This window comes from Salvia hispanica, chromosome 6 (assembly GCF_023119035.1).
Source record: "Salvia hispanica cultivar TCC Black 2014 chromosome 6, UniMelb_Shisp_WGS_1.0, whole genome shotgun sequence".
Taxonomy (NCBI): domain Eukaryota; kingdom Viridiplantae; phylum Streptophyta; class Magnoliopsida; order Lamiales; family Lamiaceae; genus Salvia; species Salvia hispanica.
Window position 1 is genome coordinate 24,129,208 of NC_062970.1, and position 22,687 is coordinate 24,151,894.

A 22,687-nucleotide genomic window follows, 5' to 3' on the forward strand; every position below is an offset into this window, starting at 1 on the left:
TAATGAATTTTCCCGTATATGTCTCGTAAATTTAATTCCGTAATTTAATCGTAATTTTAATTCCGCAAATGTAGTATTTTTTGAATTATTTTATTGCGGCTGGCCTATGGCTGGCTAAATCTGATGTGGCGGGTGGATTTTTAGTGCTGCTGACGTGGGAGAGGGAGAAACTACTGGCCGATTTCTGGCCGAAGTACCATTGGAGATGCTCTTAACTCACCTAACACATTTTTCTTAATCTCCGTGCCGAAAAGAAACTCCTCCATTACTATGGAACGGAGGAAGTATATACTAACCATATGTTGAATAATTATAAATATAAAATTAAATAAGCTTGAAATTAAACCAATATAGAAAAAAAAAATTAATTACAAGGTACCAATTGAAAGATATTCTATAACCATGAGTCTATAGACTACAATGTAGTACTTATTTGTTCTAATAGTATTTATTATTTTCATGAATATAAATCATGAACAAATAATATAAATGACAAATCATGTGATAAATAAATTTAGTGGCTTTGCATTTCTCAATTCTCGACTAGACGTCAAGTTCGCCGATGCCTACGAGTTAGAGGTGCTTCTACTCGATAGGATGAAAGTTGTTTCATTTTCAGAGATGTAATGTCAATCCGTATCTGGTCTTGCAGGAAGATGTATACCTCGACTCGATTTGAAGAAGACCATTATTTGCTTTTTTTAACCTTTGCTATAGTTATTGTTAATTTACTTTTCTAAATTTGGTTTATTGTAATAAAGAATTTGCTTGCTAAGGCTACAATATTTCAATAATCGGTACATTTGCCATTGTTATAAATCACATTATATATATATATATATATATATTGGGGTGCGTTAAAATGACAACACTCTTAAAATGACACTGTGACACCACGCTAGACTGCAATATTATAAACGCTAGACGCAATATCCAATACACTAGACTGCAATCTATAGATTGCAGTCCAAATATATTGATATTGCAATCGAAACAAATTGCAGTCTAGTGTATTGAATATTGCAGTCCGCGAAAATTTACCCTTGAGCAATTTTTATGATTGCCACATGGCAGCTTATTATTCGTCCATGTGTACAAATGATTGGCTAGGAATGGTGGTATGGTGTTACTTTAAGAGATGTTGTCATTTTAACACAATCCTATATATATATATTGAAATAGTTATAAACATATTATTTAGGTTTAAAATATTTAATACTCTCCCCGTCCCAAATATATAAGGACATTTTCAATTTTGGACTGTTCCACAAAAATATCCTTTTCTTTTTTGGTAATTTTCTCTTTCTACAAGACAGACCTCATTCTTCATTAACAATCTTATTATATTTCTCTTACCTTACAAATAATACCAAATGTCTATATTTTTATGAGATCGGGGAGTCCTTTGCAGTAAAATAGATCCCACGTATATATCCATATGACCAATGTAAATGGAACTGTCAAGAATCCAGACTAATAATAATGGCACGGACAAGGTTATACGAACTTGAGAGGGATTGAACCTTAATGTTAAGTAATGTGGTCACGCTAGCCGAAAATAATTGGTCAGTTATTAATATGGTAGGTTGTTAATGTGATTTAATATTACAAGGGGGCCCCTCATTTAGAAGGGAATGGATTCACTCAACACTAACTCCATTTCAACAGCTGAAATCAATGATAGTTTCATAGTTTACAATCGTAAAATTATTCTTACAGGACGGATTGAGTAGTAATTAAAATATACAAGTAAATAAAAATACTTAATCTATGTAATCATATTTATCGTGTTCAATGCTATCAATATTTATGTGAAACGTGATTACTTATATTAATTATATAATGAATTAGTTTCATATTTTACAATTGCAAAATAATTTTTTCAGTTTATGGAAATATAATGGGAGATTTAAGTCATACTCCCTCCGTTTCGCCAAGTTGATGCGAAACTTGTCGGTACGGAGTCTTAGTAAAAAATATTGGGTGTGTTAAATAAATAGATAAAAAAGTAAAAGAGAGGAAAAGGTACAGAGAATAAAGTATAAAGTGAATAAAGTAGAGAGAATAAAGTAAGAGAGAGTAAAGTAAGAAAGAGAAAAAGGTTATCATGTATAGAAATGACTCAACTATAAATAAATTTCGTGAAATAAAAAAATGACTTAACTATGAAGAAACGGGGAGAGTACCATTTAATGCGTATATATATATTATGTATGAGTGTATAATATGGTTATGCCTAGTAACGTGATATTCATAATTTCCATTTAAAAAATTTTGTCTGGTAGGATGTGTGGAGGTGTAATTTCCAGCTTAAGTAAAATTTTGTCTGGTAGGATGTGTGGAGGTGTAATTTCCAGCTGAAAGTGGAGTCATGTAGATTTCATTTGTCAATATATTATAACAAGGGTAGTGATAAATTAACAAAAATTGTGTATACAAAACTGGATATTTTAGGTATTTTATATTCATAATAATTTATACATTACATATTTACCCTTTTATAACTATTTAGGAAAGATTAAGTTTCTAAGTTCAATAGCTGCACATTTAGGAAAGAATGTCATAAAGCTACATAATTATAGCTAAATCAAAATTAAAAAGATAAATTCATCACATTCTTCACCGAACATTTTTGAAAATATTGGGTACGTATTGAAGAATATTAAATTTCTTCTATTTTCCAACACTCAAATACCTTATCCAATAAAATTTAATGAATAAATTTACATATAAAATGTTAGTAGTCATTTAAAAAAGATCATATGATGAATTTAAATTTTTAATATTGTCATCCAACTAATTAAATATTATTATTTTAATTTTTAGTATCACCATCCAACTAATTGAAAATTATTATTTCAATTAACCAGTAATAAAAATAAACTAAAACGTTAAAGTTATTCAAAATAAATTATTTAATTGTGTAATAAAAATGACCTAAATTATAAAAATAACTATATGTAAATACACTTAATTAATTAGTATTGCCATTCAACTAATTAAAAATCAATTAACGCTATTTTGTTGAGTATTATATATCTTTAACTCAAAAATTATGAAATTAATATAAAGTAGTAAAAATTAAATTAAAATAGATAACGGTCATGTGTAGCCAACTATTTTAATACTCTTATTAGTAAATTTTAAAATTGTAAATTATAAAATAACCATAGATTTATGTTAAAATGACAACTCCCCTTAAAGTGACACCGTGACACCACTTATACAACAATATTATAAACGCTACACAACAATCTATAGATTGTTGTATAGCGTGTTGGATATTGCTGGCCAAGAAAAATTGATGTATAGTGTACAACATATTGCTGACCGTCTTTTTCAGATTTTTTTTGCCATGTGGCAGCTTATTATTCGTCCACGTGTACAAATGATTGGCTAGGAATGGTGGTATGTTGTTATTTTAAGAGGTGGTGGCACCCTAACACTCCCCAACAACCATATGTATATTTACTTAATTTCTTAGTATTATCATCAAACTAAATGATGATCATTGAATCAAATTTTTTGTGTATTCAATATCTTGACTTAAAACCATAAAATAAAAATAAATTTGTTACAAAATAATAAAAATAAATTAAAGTAATAACAATAATCATTCATGTTCAACAATTTTAAAAATTTTAGTTATAAAAATGACAATATATATAACATATATACTTAGTTTCTTAATACTCTCATCCAACTAATTGATGATGAGTACGTTGATTTTTTGTGTACTAGAAAATTGATTAAACGATAACAATTACTCACATTCAACAACCTTAGTATTAAATCATCATAATAAATATAAATTATAAAAATGACTACATGTATATAGTTTGTTTTAGTACTATCATCCAATTAATTGACGATCATTGCGTCGATATCTTTGCATATATACGATTATACTCTACATCTTGACCTAAAAATCATGAAATAGAGAGAATTTTGATAAGTAATAGTAACAAAAAAAAATAATGATAAAATCATTCAAATCGAACGATTCTTAAATTATAAATTATGAAAATAACCGCAGTATATATATATTTAATTGTTTAGTACTATCATCCAACTAATTAATGACAATTAAGTCAATTTACTTATGTACTCTTCTTGACTGAAAAAATATGAAACAAAATTAATAGTCATTCACGTACTAATTTATTGTTATTAAATAATTCTAAAAAGTGACTATATTTATTATATATTTAATTTTTTATTGTCACCCAACTAATCGGTAATTATTAGATCAATTTTCTCGTTACCCTACATTATTTAAAAACCATGAAACACAAATAAATTCGATACGTACTACTAAAAAAATACATTAAAGCGATATTAGTCATCCGCATCGAAAAATTGTAAATTATAAAATGACTAAAGTAAACATTGGAATCTATAAAAATGATTAGAATATGTACTTAATTCATGAGTATAGTCATTCAACAAATTAATTATCATTAAGTCAATTTCATTTTATTCTCTATATTTAGAATTAAAAAATTATGAATGAAATTAAAATTGATATAATATTAAAAAATAAGTAAATTAAAATGATTTGCATTGAACTATTTCATGATTGAATAATTCTAAAATTATAAATATAAATGCAACTACATGTACTTAATTTCTACTATAAACACCCTGCATGTATGAAGAAAGAAATAATGATTAATATTTTCTTAATATAAAAATACCCATCACTAAAAGTAAATTAAAATAACAAGTATTCATACATATGCTTTTGGGTATAATGAAAAAGGAAACCGGCTAAGGAAAAATAGTATTAAAAGAAAATAGCAAAAAAATAAAAAGATAGTGCAAGAAATGTTAAATCATTATGGTTATAATATTTTCTCATGTATTCCACATATCAATTTATAAATTCTTAATTATTTTAATTTATTTTTTCATATATTAAATTATTTTGTTGTCACAATATTGATGATTTATATCGCATGATAATTTAAAATAAATAATTAACAAGAAAAGATCAAACAAGAAAAAATAATACAAATGACAAAAAAACTAAATATTAAAGTATAAAATGATCAAACATAATTTTCTTTTAAAAGATATATGTTACTTTATTAAATTATATAGTACTAGCAATTATTTTATAATTAAATATAGTACTTCAATTATCTAGTGAGTTAATTCGTGGAGTATTACGATAAATAATTCATAATCTAAATCAGTGCTGTCAATATTAAATAAGGATGAATTAGTCATAAAATTATATCCTAAAAATAGAACTAAATTAAAGAGTATTTTGTATATACAATTTTTATTAATTTATCTTTTTCCTTATACAATATATTATAAGTAGGACCCACCATATCAGGTGGTATACCTAGAATAGAGAATTTTATCTCACTAAAGTCACGTGACATGTATAAAAAATAATACTCTCATTTCCATAACAGCATATCGCTTCTTTCATTTTAGACTATTTCATAATATAGACTATTTCTATTTAATAAAATATTTGAAAAGTTATATCAATTTAATAATATAGATCCATTATCCACTAAGGACATCCATAATGAGACGGAATAAAGTTTGCTCTAAACCCCGCTCTATGCTTCACCACATCATCATTCTATCCTCCTACTATTCCACCTGCAATAGGGCGGACTATAGCCCGCCGCCCTATAGTCCGTCCTAAGCATTTTATTTATTATTTGAATATTTAAACACTACAAAAATTGGAAAAAACAACTTCATTTCATTGAAAGTTCAAATTACAGTACGAAATAAAAAAAAACTACAATTCTCAATGGCCATTACGCTTCCAAACTTCTTCAATCATGTCGTTCATGACCTGAGCATGGTCTTGTTGGCTGCGCATTGAGGTCTGTCTAGTTAGAACCTCACTGAAGCCCATCGGTAATCCTCGAACGTGAGGCGGGGTCGTCGTGCTGGAGCTAGATCCACCTTCATCATCGGCCCAATCGGTGACACGTCCAGCTTCTTGTTAGACTATCATGTTATGCAAGATGATGCACGCATACATGACATCGGCGATGACTTCCTTGAACCACAAATGCGTCGTACCTTTCACTATTTCCCACCCCGATTGGAGCACACTAAAAGCCCGCTCCACATCCTTCCACGCAACCTCCTGCTTTGCCGCAAATAACACTCTCCTTTCACCCATTAGGAAGCTGATCGTCTTCAAAAAAACAGGCCACCTTGGATATATGCCATCGGCCAAATAGTACCCCATATGATATTGGCGTCTGTTGGCAGTGAACTCGATGGCCGGGCCGCGACCCCTGCATTGATCGGCGAAGAGGTTGGACGAGTTGAGGACGTTGATGTCGTTGTTCGACCCCGCTACACCGAAGTATGCATGCCAGATCCAGAGCCGATGGTCAGCGACGGCTTCGAGGATCATCGTCGGGTGGTTGCCCTTGTACCCACTGGTAAATTGGCCTCTCCACGCCGTCGGACAATTCTTCCACTGCCAGTGCATACAGTCGTTGCTCCCTAGCATTCCAGGGAAGCCGTACACCTTCTCGTGCATCCTCATTAAGCTCTGGCAATCCTCAGCAGTCGGCCTTCATAAATATGTGCTGCTATAAGCCTCCACAATTTCCCTACAAAAATTCTTCAGGCAATCGCGACCAGTTGTCTCCCCAACGAGAAGTTACTCGTCGAACATATCCGCCGTGGTGCCATAGGCCAACTGACGGATCGCAACCGTGCACTTCTGCAACGGCGTAAGTCCGGGTCTGCCGATGTCGTCTTCCCGATACTGGAAATATACATCATGTCCCCCAACGTCTAGATAATGCGGAGAAAAAGATCTTGCTGCATACTAAAATGGCGGTGAAAACTGTCGGGCCCCACCGTGGTTGATCGGCAAAATAGTCTGCGAACAGACGTTGGTGAGCTACGTCGTGCTTGCGGGGGACAAACGTCCGACGTCGAATCGGCCAAGGGATCTGCGCCGCCGCCGCCTGTTCCGTCGCTTCACGCTCGCACTCCATTTCTGTCAAGCATTCCGCCGCAACATCATTAACGCAATCGAATAAAGCCCGAGTAATGCCTTCCGATGTACTCCATTCGTCGCCGTCGGGATTTTTTTTTTAGTGAGAAAGTTGGAAAGTGAGAGATGAGAAATTGGAAGATGGAAAATGGTATGAGAATTGGGTGTTTAAATTGAAAAAAAAAAAACATGACATGTACGACGCCAACGCTTTATCGCGTAAATCAGACATACTCTCGCTGCTACCCTGCTTCCTCTAGCACTTCAGGTACTCGGCTGAGAACTAGTTGAGTTGCTTCTTCACCTGGGATCCCAGTGCTTTTAGAGCTGCTCTCTCCTGCGCTGACTTGTTTGCGTTGTAGCGCGTAGCGATGCGTTCCCAGGATGCAATTTGTCTTTGGTTGTTGGCGAACACGGGTCCTCCGAAATATCAACCCAACACTTCATCAGAAGCATGGTCTTCTCGATGCTGTAGTTTGTCCTCCCTGGGGCTAATTCTTCGTTGGTCTCCGGAGGCGGCAACTTCTTGGCTCTGTACTTCATTCTTTTCTTCCTTTCCTTGGGGGCGGGGGCGGGGCTCGGCTCCATGTCGGAGAGCCAGTAGGAATCCGTGGTGAATTTCGAATCGTACTAGGTGTTCAGATCCCAGTTGGACTCGCCGGAACCCGGTGTATCGAACAACCGTTATTCGTCAGGTTCTGTACCCGGCCACTGGGCACCACCGCCGCGACCGATCATTGGAAATCCGTCGAAACTATTCGGATTTGGGAAATTGCTGGGATTCATTCTAGAGAGAAATTGAGATGGGGGAAGAGAGTGCAGTGTGAAAGGTTTTAAATTGATGTGAAAAGTGGAGATATGTATATAGAAGAAATAAATAATAGTAATGAAAACGCGTTGCATCATCCACACCCCCCACAATGGGGCGGACGATAGGCCGGACGATGCGTAATCTGAGGCCATCGTCCGCGGAGGAAGGAGAAGCCATCATCCTGATGCACTTTTTATTAGCACTAAATAAACCTGCAAGTATACAGAGTATATATAGTATAGCTAAAGGTTAGTACCGGATATCGAACACGGGGAAGACTAACACAAAGTGTCTATCCTCTACTGAGACTCAATCACTATTTGGAAAAACATTTTGGTTTTGAAAACTTTTGAAAAACGGAAAACAATAGAAAGCATAGATCAACTAAGAGCAGATAAATCAAGAGAAAGACAATAGAGATAAGGGAATCCCAGGGATGTGTGTTCACAGTTATGGTTATACAACATTCCAACTACAATACCCTAGCACCCCTAGCACAGTTATTACTTTCATAGAACGAGTCACCTAGGTTATGCTCATGCGAAACAAACGTTGATTACAAGATTGGGGTTGTCGATCCTAACACGTAACTCCAAAAAGCTCCTATGACCCTTAAAAAGTCCTCACTCTCAATTAACAGTGCCGTTTTAAAGGAAGCTAATTGTAGTGTCTACTAAGTGGATCTAACTCGCTAGAACTCTATCACAGTTATGAAGCAAGTTATATTAAATCATACACGATTGTGTCACTCAATCATGCAACATCAAAACTACTTAGGGAAGAAACAAAGTAAAAACAAAACGGATATTAAATAGAAAACGGAACTTGTATAACCAAAGTCGTTACTAACACATCCCTAGAATCCTATGAATTTAGTTGCACATAATTGAATAAGCTAAAAACATAGATTGAAGGGAAGACAATTTCAACATAAAACTAAAGCAAATAAAACCCGTAGGTTGAATCCTTGTCGTTCTTGATGTTCTTGAAATCCTTCTCCAACTCCTTGCACCAATGAAGTACTCTAGGTCTTGATCTCTACGAATTATTTTGCAAGTAGAAGTTCTCTCCTTTTTTGATGAAGCTTGAGGCCTTATTTGTAGGGAAAATCCATGCCTTGTTGTAGAAGGAAAAAATCTCCAAAATATGGTAAAACTGGGCGCAAATCTAGGGCTTCTCGGATTCGCCGCCTTTTTCCGGCGGGCCGCCGCACCTTGGCCGGCGGTCGCCGCGTTGGATTCCAGAGAGTCTGTTTCCTCGGCGGCGGACCGCCGCACATCCTCCGGCTTGTCGCCAGGCGAGACTTCTCTTCTAAGCACATTTTTCCGAGGCGGACCGCTGCATTGATCTGTCCGCCGGCGCGCCGGCGGTCGCCGCACACGTCCGCGGCGGTCGCCGGTCGCCGTCTGACTCCAGATTCCCAAACTTGGCGTTTTGGCTCCCTTTTTTGGCTCAATCATGCACATTTCTCACAAAACACGTCAAAATACCAAAATAGACAAAATATGCAAATAATGGACGTGTAGAGTGACTTTGACATAAAAACCGGACCAAATAATGGCCTTAAAACAGTGCAAAATCCGAGCGTATCACATCCGCAGAGCTACAGTGGCGGACGATGGGGCGGACGATGCATCGGGCGGGCTATCGTTCACCCCATTGTGGATGCTCTTATAGCATCATCAATGACATTTCTTAATTAAGGAATGTCATACACTATTCATGTGCCCCACACCACTTTTATTCATTTTATATTTTTTTTTCCTTAAATAAGGACAACACCTCCACAATTCATTCATTTTTTTAACTATTTATAAGTCTACCATTTCAATACATCAATTTAAAAGTATAATTAGCATAAAAACATATTATTAATAAAAAATTATTAAAAAAACCTGAAAATAGCATTACAAAATCCTAAAAGTTAAAAATTACACAAGTAAAATCCTAAAAATTAATAATCACAATAAAAATTAAATAATTTAATATAATAGCTAAAAATAATTACTCTTCCGGCGGCGGTGGCAACATGTTCAAACGAGACATGAGTAATGCAATAAAACAATTATGGATGTTTGGGGGGATCGCTTGGTTTGGTCCGGCGGCGGTGGCGGTGACCGCGTCATACAAAAAGTGTCGGTCGTTATAGCGACGAACAACATTCCTGATAAAACAACCGTGGAGGTTTGGGGGATCGCTTGGTTTGGTCCGTCCCGTCCCCATCCTCTAGATATACTTGAATTGAGAATGCAAATGGAAATTTTTGAGAAAAAATGAGTGAGAGATAGTTTTTTTGGTGTGAAAAAAATAGGTCATGAATTGAGTATTCATGGACAATTTATGGGGGTTAAAAAAAATGGTAATAATTTGGAAAACTAAATTTTTTTATATTTTTTATGAATTTGAAAAAAAAAATCCAACTGTCCAAACGATGGCCACTCGTAGGGGGCATGCTGGCATCACCGCCCCGTCCACAGCGTGCCACGTGGGCTTGCGCGTCGTTCCACTAGATCGAGCGGTGCTCTCAAAGAAGGAATGACCGTTCCATCGGAATGCTTAGTGTTCCGATGGCGTGTCGTCCCGATGGAAAGGCCATACCTTCGCATAGAGCACCGTTGTTGATGTTCTTAGAGCGATAATTAAAACTAAGTATGTCCGTCCTGCCATAAGTGAGATGTTTTTCAGGCACAGATTTTTTTATAAAATGATATTTAAAGAGTTAGGTGGAAAGAGAGTAAGTATGAGAGATAATAACGTATAAATGTGAAGATAGAATAAAGTACTCTCTTCGTCCAACTACAAGTGGTGAATTTATTTTTGGCACAAGATTGAAGAAAATTATATTTATTGTGTTAAGTACAAAAAGAATAAAGTGGAGAAAGAAAGAAATAATAAAGTAAGAAAAAGTATCTGAGATATTTTTTTTATTAAAAATAGAAATCAATCATAGTAAGACAAACAAAAATAAGAATCCAATCACTTGAAGTTAGGGATGTCAGTGCAGCCCGCAATTGATAAACTCGTAGTTTAGCAAGTGTATAGGATGTTTGAAAGTGCATAATTGAGTATTTTGTAGCACTTTACTTGAGTTTTCATCTATGATCCCTTATTTTAGTGTTTTGATGAGTTTGTCGAGTTTTTGTAGTCACAACAGGTGGAAACGGACGAAACTGGTACCAAAGCAGGAGGCCGGGCGTTTTACTACAACTGGTCGGGCGTGTTTATACTCCAGCCCGGGCGTTTGGCCTCCCAACCCGGGCGTATCCTCTGTGACCGGGCGTTTTGCCCAAGCCGTGTGATAAGAAGAACGCCCGGTCGGGCGTTTTGTTACTCAAAAATCGCCCGGCCGGGCGAATTGCTCGTAACTGCTGAATTTCTTCTATTTTCACCCCGGGTATAAATAGGACCTAGGGTTCGACTCCAGGATACTTTCCACACGCCCCAGAAGCAGTTTCCACCTTTTGAGAGCAGATTGAAGTGACAAAGAATCCGATTCATTAACAAGTTTGAAGACGAAGACGATTTGCCCATTCAATTCACCCTTGGGAGTATCTTTATTAGTTTACTATGTTCAAATCTCTTTCTATGGATTTCTCTTATGAATTTGCTTTGGATATGAGTAGCTAAATCATTTGTAGAGTTTTGGTGAAGACTACAATGAATGCTTGTGATTAATTCATGGACTTTTGATTACCTTTGCTCTTGTGATTTCTTTGTTTCGTTCTTGTGCCTTTTCAATTCAATTGCTTAGCTACCAATTGGGTTTGTTGACCTAGTTTTGAGTAATCGAGAGATACCTAATTAGGATTGATAAAAGAATGAACAACACCTAGATAATTTGCATTCGAGAGAAAGAATTCTAGAGTGAGGGCTTGAGCCTTTTGTTTTAAGGAGTTAATTGTTAAGTATTAGAAGGAGACTTCAATATTAATGATTAATCAACTGGTTAAGTGCACTCGAGAGAGGGCTTAGTCTAGACTAGCGGCTTTCCTAGTAATCCTAGAGACTTCAAATGGGTAATCGAAGTTGTTGAGTTGTTCACATCGTGTTCGTTGTAGTTGGATCCAAGACTCTACCTCGTTCTCTTACTTGAAACCCGTCTTTTGTTGCGTGTTTTTGTCTTGTTTATGTTTAATTGTTTTTCAAAATCAAAACCAACCTTTCCGGATTTTCTAGATAGTAGTCACAAATCGGTTCGTGGTACTTGAGTTACACAATTTGTCTTCGTGGATACGATACTCTTGACTTGCCTATACTGCGATAGCCCCGTACACTTGCGGGTAATTCTCGTGTTTAAAATAAATCGAGTCAGCAATCCGTGGGCTGGCCCGAATAGCCTGCCAAATTTATAGGGTTAGGGTTGAAAACTTTTAGCCGGCACCCTATTAACCCGCAACTCATTAGGGCCCCGAAAACCCGATGGGCTGTCCCGAAAATCCGATAAAATTTCTTTGTTCTATTTATTTGACTCATAATTCGTCACTTCATTGATTATTTTTATAATATAGATAACTACAATAATAAATTTCAATTTTATATTAAATATAAAAATTATATATTAAAATTTTAAATTAGAAACTTAAAATTCACTAAATAAATATATATAAATTTCTTAAAACATGTTTTAAATTTTCTCAAAATATGTTTATACTTCATTTTGCACAAATCCCAAATATTAATATTTGTTCATATTTATGTTTAAGTTTAAGCATATATCTCTAATTATCAAATTTATCATAATTAAATGTTTTACATTTTATAAATATAACTAATTTCCACCATTATTTATTGGATTGATCGCATGTTAATTTTATCGGCAGCAACTCGATTAAAACCTGAGCTTTTAGGGTTAGGGTTGAACCTTTATAACCCAAAAGAAATCACAACCCGATTGAGTGCTACTACAAAAATGGCCTGTTATTACATTAAAGTAGTCACATTTTATTAAAACTGTGAGGATAGATACTCATACAATACATTGACCTTTCTTCACATTTATATCATGCACTGATGTCACACTATAGTTAAATGTCAGTTCAACAGTCTTATACTCACAGTCCTATACTCACTTCTATTAAGTACAACAATGGTGATTTGCTCCTATTTTTAACTCACGGAAGTTGTTAAAGGCAAATACTTATACATGACTCTAAAAAGAAAATTTCAAATTGCTAATGAACTTTACTTAATGAAGAAAGTAATTAAACAAATTATTCAAAATATAATTGACAAAGACGGAATCAAAGTTTATGTAATTATAAATTAGTAATGACAATAATAATATGTACATTAGTCAATTATTATAATAGTACATCGAAGCACTAATTTGATGAAAGAATATAAAATTAAAAAAGTGCATGAAACTTCCACTAAAATATTAGATATGAATTAGAAATAGTGGCAATTCGTTGAAAGAGTAGAAAATTTTAAAAGTGACGGCAATTTTCCCACTAAAATATTACATGGGAATTAGAAAGTGGCAATCCGTCAAATATTATACTTACATTTAAGCACTAATTTGTTGAAAGAATAGAAAGTTTAAAAAGTGCATAAATAATTAAAAATAGAGGCGGCAATTTTCCCACTAAAATAGTACTTATTTCATAGGAATTAGAAATAGTGGCGGTACTTAATCAGTATTTTATGACGCCTACTAGAACTAAACCCTATCTCTCTCACAAGAGTCTCTACACCTTCTTGACGGAAAAAATACAGAAGAAGCTTCAGATTACTCAGCAAAGGTGAGGAGTATTCTGGTATTTTTATCTTCCTTGTCCTATTTACAGATTGTTATAATGCTTCTTTTTAATTTTCTACATTTTGTTGTGTAATTGAATTTTTGAATCGTTCAATTCGTATATGAAATTTGTAGAGACTAAATAAGGCGACATACTATAGTCTTCCATTTCATTTCAGTATTCTAATCGTTCAATCCTAAAAGTTGTCTATACTTATTTTATTACTCTAATGTATGCAGTTATGGCTTCTAAAGGACGAAGGCAATGTAAAAAAAATGTTCGTTTACAAGACGAACCAAATATATCACATCAAAGATTGACAAATCCTGAAGGTAAAAAAGACAATTGGATAGAACATGCTCATGCTCAACAGTTGGTTTTATTTGATTTTTGGTGTATGATATTCTTTTCCAAATTGGGTTATTTACACATTACACTGCTGTTTGTAGATAGGTGAGTTTTGTATTTTGGATGTTCATGTTTCTTGAATGTGTTTAGTTAAAAAGAGAGGGATTCATGTTGTGGGTGTTTTGTTTAAGATGTGTTATAATTTTTATATATATATTTACTAGTTTTATATTACTGGCGTGCATAACCTGGTCTTTTTTTTACTTTGAATGTGAAATGTAGCATGGAGATTTATCTTTGATCCTTTTGTGCATTGTTTTTCCACTGCTGATTTTGCCTTTGTCTATTGTAATTTATCAGTAAGGATATAAAATAGGCATATAGTGTCTGATTACTGAATTTATCGTTGATGCTTCTCGGGTTATTAGCCTTGTGTCAAATGGATAGGGTGATCTGTAGGTTGTATGATTTTCTTCATTTTCATTATTTTTTGCCAAAGGAGCTTGCATTTATCGCGTCTCTCCTCTTTGTGTGTTAAGTTTATCTGTGGACTTACTTTTGTACATGAAATAATTTTACTTATTTGAACATAATATTTTATAATGATATGCAGATTTTACTACTAGGACTACATTAGGCAGAAGAGTTTATACTAGAAACATACATCAAGAAGAGTCAAACACAGTCACACATTCAAACCATGAGGATATGAGTATTGACATTGAACAAGAGGAAGATGAAGGTAATGGACAATCAACCACTGTGATTAGTTATGTAAGCTTTTTTATTCTTAGACTAATCCTATTATTTTTTTTTATGCTTCAAGACGGTGCATTTGGAGCTAGCATTGTTGAAAAGGAAAGTAGAGGCCCTACCTATATGAAAAATATATGGGGTCGTCCTTTGAACTTACCCCTCATGTCAGTTGAATATAACGAGTTTGGTCAACCTATAGGTGGTGAGAAAAGCAAGCTTTGTCATTTCTTAGGTACGATTGCAAGAAATGGCCATCAATGTCCATTAGATATTAAAAGTTGGCACGCAATGCCAAAGGAGAATAAAGATGAGATGCTCAATATTGTAAAGGTAATAACATTTAAAGAAAGCTAAGGTTATTTAATTATCATTTAGCTAGTCAATTATATATACATATTTTTAACATTGGCTGACTTTGTGTCATGCAGTCGCGGTTCGAGATGCCTATCATTGCCGAGAAGTGGATCTTAGCCTCCATCGGACTTAAATGGAGAACTTGGAAGCATCATTTAAAACCACGATATTGGGCCGACGTATCTATTGAGCATTTAATACATGACCGAGATGATAGAGTTTCTGAAGATCAATGGATCAATCTCCTTGCTTATTGGAGAACAGATAAGGCAAAGGTATATTTAATACATATATATAATAATCATTTCATTTAAACTGTGAATTTACTAATCCTTTTTTACTTGCTTTAAGAATACAAGTAAAAGAAATAAAATTGCTCGAGCAAAAAAGGTAATGAATCAAAGAACAGAAAAACGTCATTTGCGCAAGTTAAGGCCAAATTGGTAATGTTTTATTTCTTATATATTTAATTTTATCATTGTTTTTTACAATATATTAGTAACCTAATAATATACATATTCATAGACAAAGGAACAAGGACGATGCCCGACTCGTGCTCAACTATTTCGTTCGTGCTTTGTTTCTTCAAATGGAAACTCAAGTGACGTTGTCTCGAGTAAAATTGTATGTGTTATTGATATGTTCATTATATCAAATTTAGTATGTACTAATTTTAATCTATACATTAATTTTTGTTATATAAACAGACAGCTATGGCAGAATGTAGGGATCAACTATCTGAAGATTCTGAAAATGTAATTGCTCCAAATGATATATTTGCCCAAGTTATAGGGAAGGACAAACCTGGTCAGGTAAGAATAATGGGCCAAGGAGTGTGTCCCTCAGATGTATGGAATGGGACTCCTATAAACACATCAGACCGTTTACTAAGTGAGTACAGAGAAAAAAATGCACGACTAGAGGCAATGCTTGGAGCACAACAAAGACCTCGTGCTTCACAAGCAGACGCAAGGCCAAATGCGATAGCATCCGAATCTCTTTCACTACGTTCTACGACGGCTCAAACTTATGAGGTATCATTATTTTTTTTACAGTTCTGAAATATATATATCATAGTCCTATATATAGAGAGATTTAAAATGCTTATTTATCTATTTTTGTTTCTTGGAGGTTGGAAAATATGTTTCCTTGAGAAGTATTTTCACACAGAAAATCGTTGCTAAAGGATTTATTCAGAGCATTGATCCAAATAAAAAGGTTGGCGGACAAATGTTAGGATTGAATTGGTGTGAAATTAGTGTTAAAGTTGTGATTGAGCCGAAGGAACAATTGATTAGGCCTTATGACAACTTTCAAGAGCTTTCCCAAACAATTGGTGATACGGTTGCTTGGCCATGTTCCTTGGTATTCTCTATCTATTATTTATTGCTACTATATAATTACCAAATGCATTTTAGTTTGATTCTAAGTATATTTTCAACTTATATATGTAGGTGACGCCTATTGAGTAGTGGCAATATGTTGATTTGCATATGGATTCAAGGTAATCTATTGTTAATTAGTTAACTAATTATAATGATTACATGATCAATCTTGGTTTATGCTCTTAATTATGTTACTTGTATTACTGATTCATGTTACGTCCTACTTTTTATTTTATAAGTTTTATTTGTGACTACAATATTTTATATTGTTAAGCCCTTAGATATTTAACACTATTAACTAAGGCTTTTCTGTTTAGTGTTTCTTTCAGTGTTAATAAATTTGTTCTAGGAAGTTTATTTAATTGAGGTTTTATTTTATAGAACACATGTAACTTTTCAACTCATGATAGTAATTTAAAATTTTTAATTTTTTTTCAGGGCACGTTGCAGAGGAACTTGTTCTTTGGACAAGTAGGAAGAAGAGGCTCACAGATTTAATTATAGTTTGTACTAGTATGGTCACATAGTTTAAGAAGAAAATGAATTGACATTTCACATTGTTGGAATGCATGTTTAGAGTTTTGAAATACTTTGGATTTTTATATATTCGAATTTTATATTTTATTTAGATGATTTGTTGATAAAAGTTTGTTGGATTATTAATAATAGTTTATTATGTATTTTGTACTAATTGGAAGTAACAAAAATAATTACATATTAAAAAATGTAAATTTTAAGCTTTTAAAGGATAGAAATTATATTTTTTTAATATTTGACGGATCAATATGTAAATTATGGAAATTTGTAGGTGACAAATGTAAATTACATACGATTAGGGGGTGGGGATGTAATTAGAACTATTCACAGGTGGTATTTTGTAAATTTTCACGTGTAGTAAGATAGTGTAATCTCAGATTACGTCTTATCACACTCTCGAGTGACACTGCAAGTAGTTTTACATTACGTTTTCAGATGAAGTATTAGAAGCTTTATCGTTACACTTAATCTCTTATTACATCTTTTGTTAATGCACTTGCACCAACTGTGATTATAGATGAAATGTAACAAAAAATTATATATGCTGACATTTTTAAGTGAAAATGATGATTTTTTAGTAGTGCACGCACCCGATTAACCCAAAATTTGCTGGGCTGGCCCAATTGACATCCCTACGTGGAACAGAAAGAATAAGAGAGATGAGATATGTAATTTTTTGATAAAAAATGAATGAATCATTTAAATTGGCACATCCAAAATATATAAAAATCGTGGATAGGAGGGAATAATATGCATTAATTAATTATATACAACCATCCCATCAAATTGACCTTTTATTGGACCAAATGAAAGCCCAAAAGCATAGAAAATTATGTTACGCCTTATGTTTATTATCTTAAAGCCCATCCGAGGAAAAGCCCACTGATTTCTTGAGGAAAGGGAAAACTTAGTTCTGACTAATAAACACAGTTCATCTGATTTACAGAAAGAAATTGTTTTTCGTTTCTCATCAACGTTTCAGAAACTGCTACATAAATTACAATGATGAATGTAAGTTTACACTGATCTGCATTTTTATGTTCGTGTGATTGCATAAAACTGATGCTATTATCGTTCTTGTTCTTTCAATTTTTTTATTTTTCTAATCTTCTGGGGTAAAATGCTTGCAGTTGGCCGATTCAGCTCCAGCTAAGAACAATTTGCTCGGTTCGGAAGCCGATTCTCAAAGAACTCTGTATGATTATTTACTTGCGAAGATCTGATTATTATTTTATCTTAGGAAATAGGGTTTTAGCTGTCCCGATTTTGATTTTTATAGTATCCTCTATATGATAACATGAGGAGCGAACCATTTTTTTCTTCAATTTCTGGTGTAATTTGTAGGGTTAGTTTGATTCGAGCCATTATTGCTCAGTTACATGTTTTCGTGTGAATGAATGGATGTAATGATGGATTTTTTTTGTGTAGGTATCCATATGTTACAGGGACCTCTGTGATTGGGATTAAGTACAAGGATGGCCTTCTCTTTGCTGCTGATATGGGAGGTTGGTTCTGCAATATGTATAACTACTTTTAACATGTGGAATTTTAGTTTTCTAGAATGTATATTCTCTGAAGATAGTGATATGGGAGGTTGGTTCTCATGAAAGTGATCAATGTTGTCAAAGCAGTATGGCGGTCCATGGCGGTTCGCCCGAAAAATGCCACAGGGATATGGCGGTCATTAATTAAATATATTAAATAATATTTATATATTCATATATAATTCAAAAAATTAGAAAATAATAAAAATATAACATTAAAAACTCTAAAAATATGTAATAAAGCATAAAATAGAAGGCAATTATATAAAAGTCTAGTAATTAAAGTCTTTAGTTCAAGTGTTCAACAAAACATAAAACCATGATAAGCTCAATAGACATCAATCATCAAGCTCAACATAGTCTTCTAGTTCATCATCATCACTATCATCGACATCCATTTCATCTTCATCCTCAAGCTCAAGCCTTTTCCTTTTCCCTTTCCCTTTACTAGGTATGATAGGTTCTTTTTTCTTAGAAACTCTAAGACAACTTGTACTAGATGTAGAAGATTCTTTCCTCTTCTTTGAGTGGAGTTTAGGAGGTAGATTGTGAATAGGAGGGGCCGGCGGCGGGGCCGGCGGGGGCAAGTGGCTGGGCGGTGGCTGAGTGGGGATGAGTGGGGTTTAGATGACAAATTGTGAATAGGAGGGGCTGTAGGGTGATGGGCTGCTGGAGGCGGCGGCGGCGAGTGGTTGGGCGGCAGATTGTGGAAGGAGTAGCCGTTGGTTGAATTAGGGTTTAGTTTTTCATTTTAATTAAATATTAAATGGGTTAGAATTGTTGGGGTGGGCTGGTTTAGTTTTGGGCCTATGCAAAATTCAATTAAAATGTAAAAAGCCCCATTAAAAAGTCAAAATTAGCACCAAAAAAGTCAAAATTGGCCTAAAATACCGCCATTGCGGGATATGGTGGCGCCATGGCGCCACGACCGTGGCGGGCATGGCGGCCGCCACAGAAAAATGCCATGTATCGTTGTGGCGATGGCGTTTTCATTAAAAACTGATATGCTATAGTGCCATATCCCCGCCATAGCCGCTATTTGACAACATTGAAAGTGATCGAAACTATTATGTATAACAAACAAAAACATTAGAGGATTTCCCTACTTGATCTCATTCCTAATTGTTGTAGTGATGCTAGCTGTTGAAAAAGTATGATTTGGTTGTGATTCTGTGGTTGATATTGTTATTTTGGCTGACTAGTGTAAGGTAGATGCTTTGGCTGCTTCTATACGTTCCCTACTTGATCTCGTTCCTCATTTTTGTAGTGATGCTAGCTGTTGAAAAAGTATGATTTGGTGCAATTCTATGGTTGATTTTGTTATTTTGGTTGACTAGTGCAAGGTAGATGCTTTTGCTGCTTCTTAGCATATGTTCCCTACTTGATCTCGTTCCTCATTGTTGTAGTGATGCTAGCTGTTGAAAAAGTATGATTTGGTTGTGATTCTGTGGTTGATATTGTTATTTTGGCTGACTAGTGTAAGGTAGATGCTTTGGCTGCTTCTTAGCATATGTTCCCTACTTGATCTTGTTCCTAATTGTTGTAGTGATGCTAGCTGTTGCAAAAGTATGATTTGGTGTAATTCTATGGTTGATTTTGTTATTTTGGTTGACTAGTGCAAGGTAGATGCTTTTGCTGCTTCTTAGCATACGTTCCCTACTTGATCTCGTTCCTCATTGTTGTAGTGATGCTAGCTGTTGAAAAAGTATGATTTGGTTGTGATTCTGTGGTTGATATTGTTATTTTGGCTGACTAGTGTAAGGTAGATGCTTTGGCTGCTTCTTAGCATACGTTCCCTACTCGATGTTGTTCCTAATTGTTGTAGTGATGCTAGCTGTTGAAAAAGTATGATTTGGTGTAATTCTATGGTTGATTTTGTTATTTTGGTTGACTAGTGCAAGGTAGATGCTTTTGCTGCTTCTTAGCATACGTTCCCTACTTGATCTCGTTCCTCATTTTTGTAGTGATGCTAGCTGTTGAAAAAGTATGATTTGGTGTAATTCTATGGTTGATTTTGTTATTTTGGTTGACTAGTGCAAGGTAGATGCTTTTGCTGCTTCTTAGCATATGTTCCCTACTTGATCTCGTTCCTCATTGTTGTAGTGATGCTAGCTGTTGAAAAAGTATGATTTGGTGTAATTCTATGGTTGATTTTGTTGTTTTGGCTGACTAGTGTAAGGTAGATGCTTTGGCTGCTTCTTAGCATACCATAAATGTTCATAGTGCTCTTTTATAATAGGTTCATATGGGTCTACCCTTCGTTACAAGTCTGTGGAGAGACTAAAGGCAGTGGGGAAACATTCTGTCATTGGTGCTAGTGGCGAAATCAGTGATTTTCAGGAGATCATGCGCTACCTTGATGAGCTGATGTAAGGGCATCTCTTTGATTGTGAATACTCTTTGAACTGCTCATGTTACTTTATGGTAACTGGATATTTGTATATGACTCAATTTTCTGCTTGCTTTGTGAATGTAGCTTGTTTGACAACATGTGGGATGATGGAAACTCCCTTGGTCCTAAAGAGGTGCACAACTATCTCACAAGGGTGATGTATAATCGCCGTAATAAGTTCAATCCGCTATGGAATTCACTTGTACTTGGTGGTATAAAAAATGGAAAGAAGTATCTTGGAACAGTACGTATTGTTTTTAAGTTTTCTGTCTCATGTTACTGAAATTTAGTCCTAGCTAGGGGCTTTTACTTTCTCGTTATATAATTTCAGGTAAGCATGATTGGCGTACATTATGAGGACGACCATGTTGCAACTGGATTTGGGAACCACTTGGCCAGGCCAATTCTCCGTGATGAGTGGCATGAGAACCTGACGTATGAAGAAGGTGTGAAATTACTAGAGAAATGCATGCGCGTGCTTCTTTACCGTGATAGGTCAGCTGTCAACAAACTTCAGGTATGGTTCATATTTCATGAAATTTAATTTGGTTATTCTGTATATGTATTTGGTTAGGATCTTATTGGATATAAATTAATTTAATGACATTGTCTCTCCGAAACAGACAGGTCTGGTTAGGGAGTAGTTCTCTAGAGCTCAAATAGTTCAGTTTGTTTTCATGGACCATCATGTCTCCAGTATAATCCTTTTGTTTAGGAAATCCATTGTTAAATATTGGTACCTGTTGACCTCTTCCTTCGGCTGGCTACTATGTTCCGAGTGTTGGGAAGAAATGTATGCTTATGTTTGTTGGTTCAACCATGTGCATATATATGTAATCTTTTTGGTGTAATAGTGAATGGTGAATGGTGTGTATCATAGTACTATATTGTTTTAACCAGAGTAGTAATCCATCTATATGTTTGACTAGGCAAAATACCAACTCAGAGGTCAGAATATTAATAGCCTAATAACACCAGTGATTTAACTACCAATTAGAAAACAGTTAGAGCTTGTTTAGTTAGGTCTTTTAAAACACATTACAGAACTATTATCTCTTGGGTTATGATTACTTTAGATAACTTGAAAACAATGCTCTCAAACATCATACTTATAGATGTGACTTGGCATAAAAAAATTGGTTCCTACGTTCTTACTATTAGTATTGACTCATTCAGAAATTGCCTAGACTTTGTTCCTAATAATGGATCTTGGTTCCAGATTGCGAAGATCACAGAGGAGGGCTTCACAGTTTCGGAGCCATACTCATTGAAGACCTTCTGGGATTTCAATGCTTTCAAAAATCCCACCCTGGGCGCTGAGGGTTCTTGGTAGTTCTATCCCTTCTCATATACATTATGTGGAAGACTTGCTGCAGGTTTCGCTTGTATTTGTCGGTATCTTTACATATAACCTGTGTTGAACCTTTTCTGTTATGTTGACGTACATTTCATTAGAATCGAATTTGGTATATTTGTTAAACCATGATTGTGAAAATTGAGTTGTGTGCTCCTACCTACTATTTCAAACATTAATCGCTTAATCAGACGACTCATGTGATGCTATGAGACACAGAATGGTGTTGTAGTGGGAAGAAAACAGTCTTATTTTCATCACATCACACATGAGAGTAGATCCCCAAACTTGGTGGTGGAAACTTGGTGGAAGAAAACTTGGATCTCTCGATAAATTATCGGAGTGGGCCCCGGAGGCGATCTAGGTGGTGGAGGTGACTCTAGTGATGGCCGAGAAAGATTAATATTACCGGTTCTAGGTCTTGATAATATAGAAAAGTGCAACTAATCAAGATTTTGATACCAAAGTAGTTTG

At 34.6% G+C, this 22,687-nt stretch overlaps 3 protein-coding genes across 5 annotated transcripts; 2 read left to right on the forward strand and 1 right to left on the reverse strand.

Annotated features, from left to right (window-relative positions):
- Positions 1 to 5,776: 5,776 nt before the first annotated feature.
- Positions 5,777 to 6,535, reverse strand: LOC125194978. Its single transcript, XM_048093188.1, has 2 exons — positions 6,058 to 6,535; positions 5,777 to 5,973 (listed from the first exon to the last, which is right to left on the reverse strand). The coding sequence occupies exons 1-2, from the start codon at positions 6,533 to 6,535 to the stop codon at positions 5,777 to 5,779; spliced, it is 675 nt and encodes a 224-aa protein (XP_047949145.1).
- Positions 6,536 to 13,447: 6,912 nt separating this feature from the next.
- LOC125193392 lies at positions 13,448 to 17,014 on the forward strand. Of its 3 annotated transcripts, none has more exons than XM_048091173.1 (11): positions 13,448 to 13,546; positions 13,783 to 13,875; positions 14,505 to 14,633; positions 14,718 to 14,977; positions 15,076 to 15,276; positions 15,353 to 15,391; positions 15,527 to 15,625; positions 15,709 to 16,035; positions 16,133 to 16,366; positions 16,456 to 16,505; positions 16,825 to 17,014. In XM_048091173.1, the coding sequence occupies exons 2-10, from the start codon at positions 13,785 to 13,787 to the stop codon at positions 16,471 to 16,473; spliced, it is 1,398 nt and encodes a 465-aa protein (XP_047947130.1). In that variant the 5' UTR covers positions 13,448 to 13,546; positions 13,783 to 13,784; the 3' UTR covers positions 16,474 to 16,505; positions 16,825 to 17,014. The 3 variants fall into 3 exon arrangements, with proteins under 3 accessions (XP_047947130.1, XP_047947132.1, XP_047947131.1); XM_048091174.1 differs by having other exon boundaries at positions 13,453 to 13,561; XM_048091175.1 differs by lacking the exon at positions 15,353 to 15,391.
- Positions 17,015 to 17,792: 778 nt separating this feature from the next.
- On the forward strand, positions 17,793 to 22,339 carry LOC125192326 (proteasome subunit beta type-4-like). The gene is made up of 7 exons (XM_048089868.1): positions 17,793 to 17,934; positions 18,054 to 18,118; positions 18,352 to 18,428; positions 20,707 to 20,836; positions 20,944 to 21,103; positions 21,191 to 21,376; positions 22,079 to 22,339. Exons 1-7 carry the CDS (start codon positions 17,926 to 17,928, stop codon positions 22,190 to 22,192), a joined length of 741 nt encoding a protein of 246 aa, XP_047945825.1. The 5' UTR covers positions 17,793 to 17,925; the 3' UTR covers positions 22,193 to 22,339.
- Positions 22,340 to 22,687: the final 348 nt, after the last annotated feature.

Excerpts from the sequence above, each read along its gene's own strand:
- LOC125192326 (XM_048089868.1), top strand. Across the intron at positions 18,119-18,351 it reads GCCGATTCTCAAAGAACTCT|GTATCCATATGTTACAGGGA; the intron begins GTATGATTATTT and ends TTTTTTGTGTAG. Across the intron at positions 21,104-21,190 it reads GAAAGAAGTATCTTGGAACA|GTAAGCATGATTGGCGTACA; the intron begins GTACGTATTGTT and ends ATATAATTTCAG.
- LOC125194978 (XM_048093188.1), bottom strand. The coding sequence starts at position 6,535 with ATGAGGATGCACGAGAAGGTGTACGGCTTCCCTGGAATGCTAGGGAGC. Across the intron at positions 5,974-6,057 it reads GGGGTGGGAAATAGTGAAAG|AAGCTGGACGTGTCACCGAT; the intron begins GTACGACGCATT and ends TAGTCTAACAAG.
- LOC125193392 (XM_048091173.1), top strand. The coding sequence starts at position 13,785 with ATGGCTTCTAAAGGACGAAGGCAATGTAAAAAAAATGTTCGTTTACAA. Across the intron at positions 14,978-15,075 it reads AGATGCTCAATATTGTAAAG|TCGCGGTTCGAGATGCCTAT; the intron begins GTAATAACATTT and ends TGTGTCATGCAG. Across the intron at positions 15,277-15,352 it reads GGAGAACAGATAAGGCAAAG|AATACAAGTAAAAGAAATAA; the intron begins GTATATTTAATA and ends ACTTGCTTTAAG.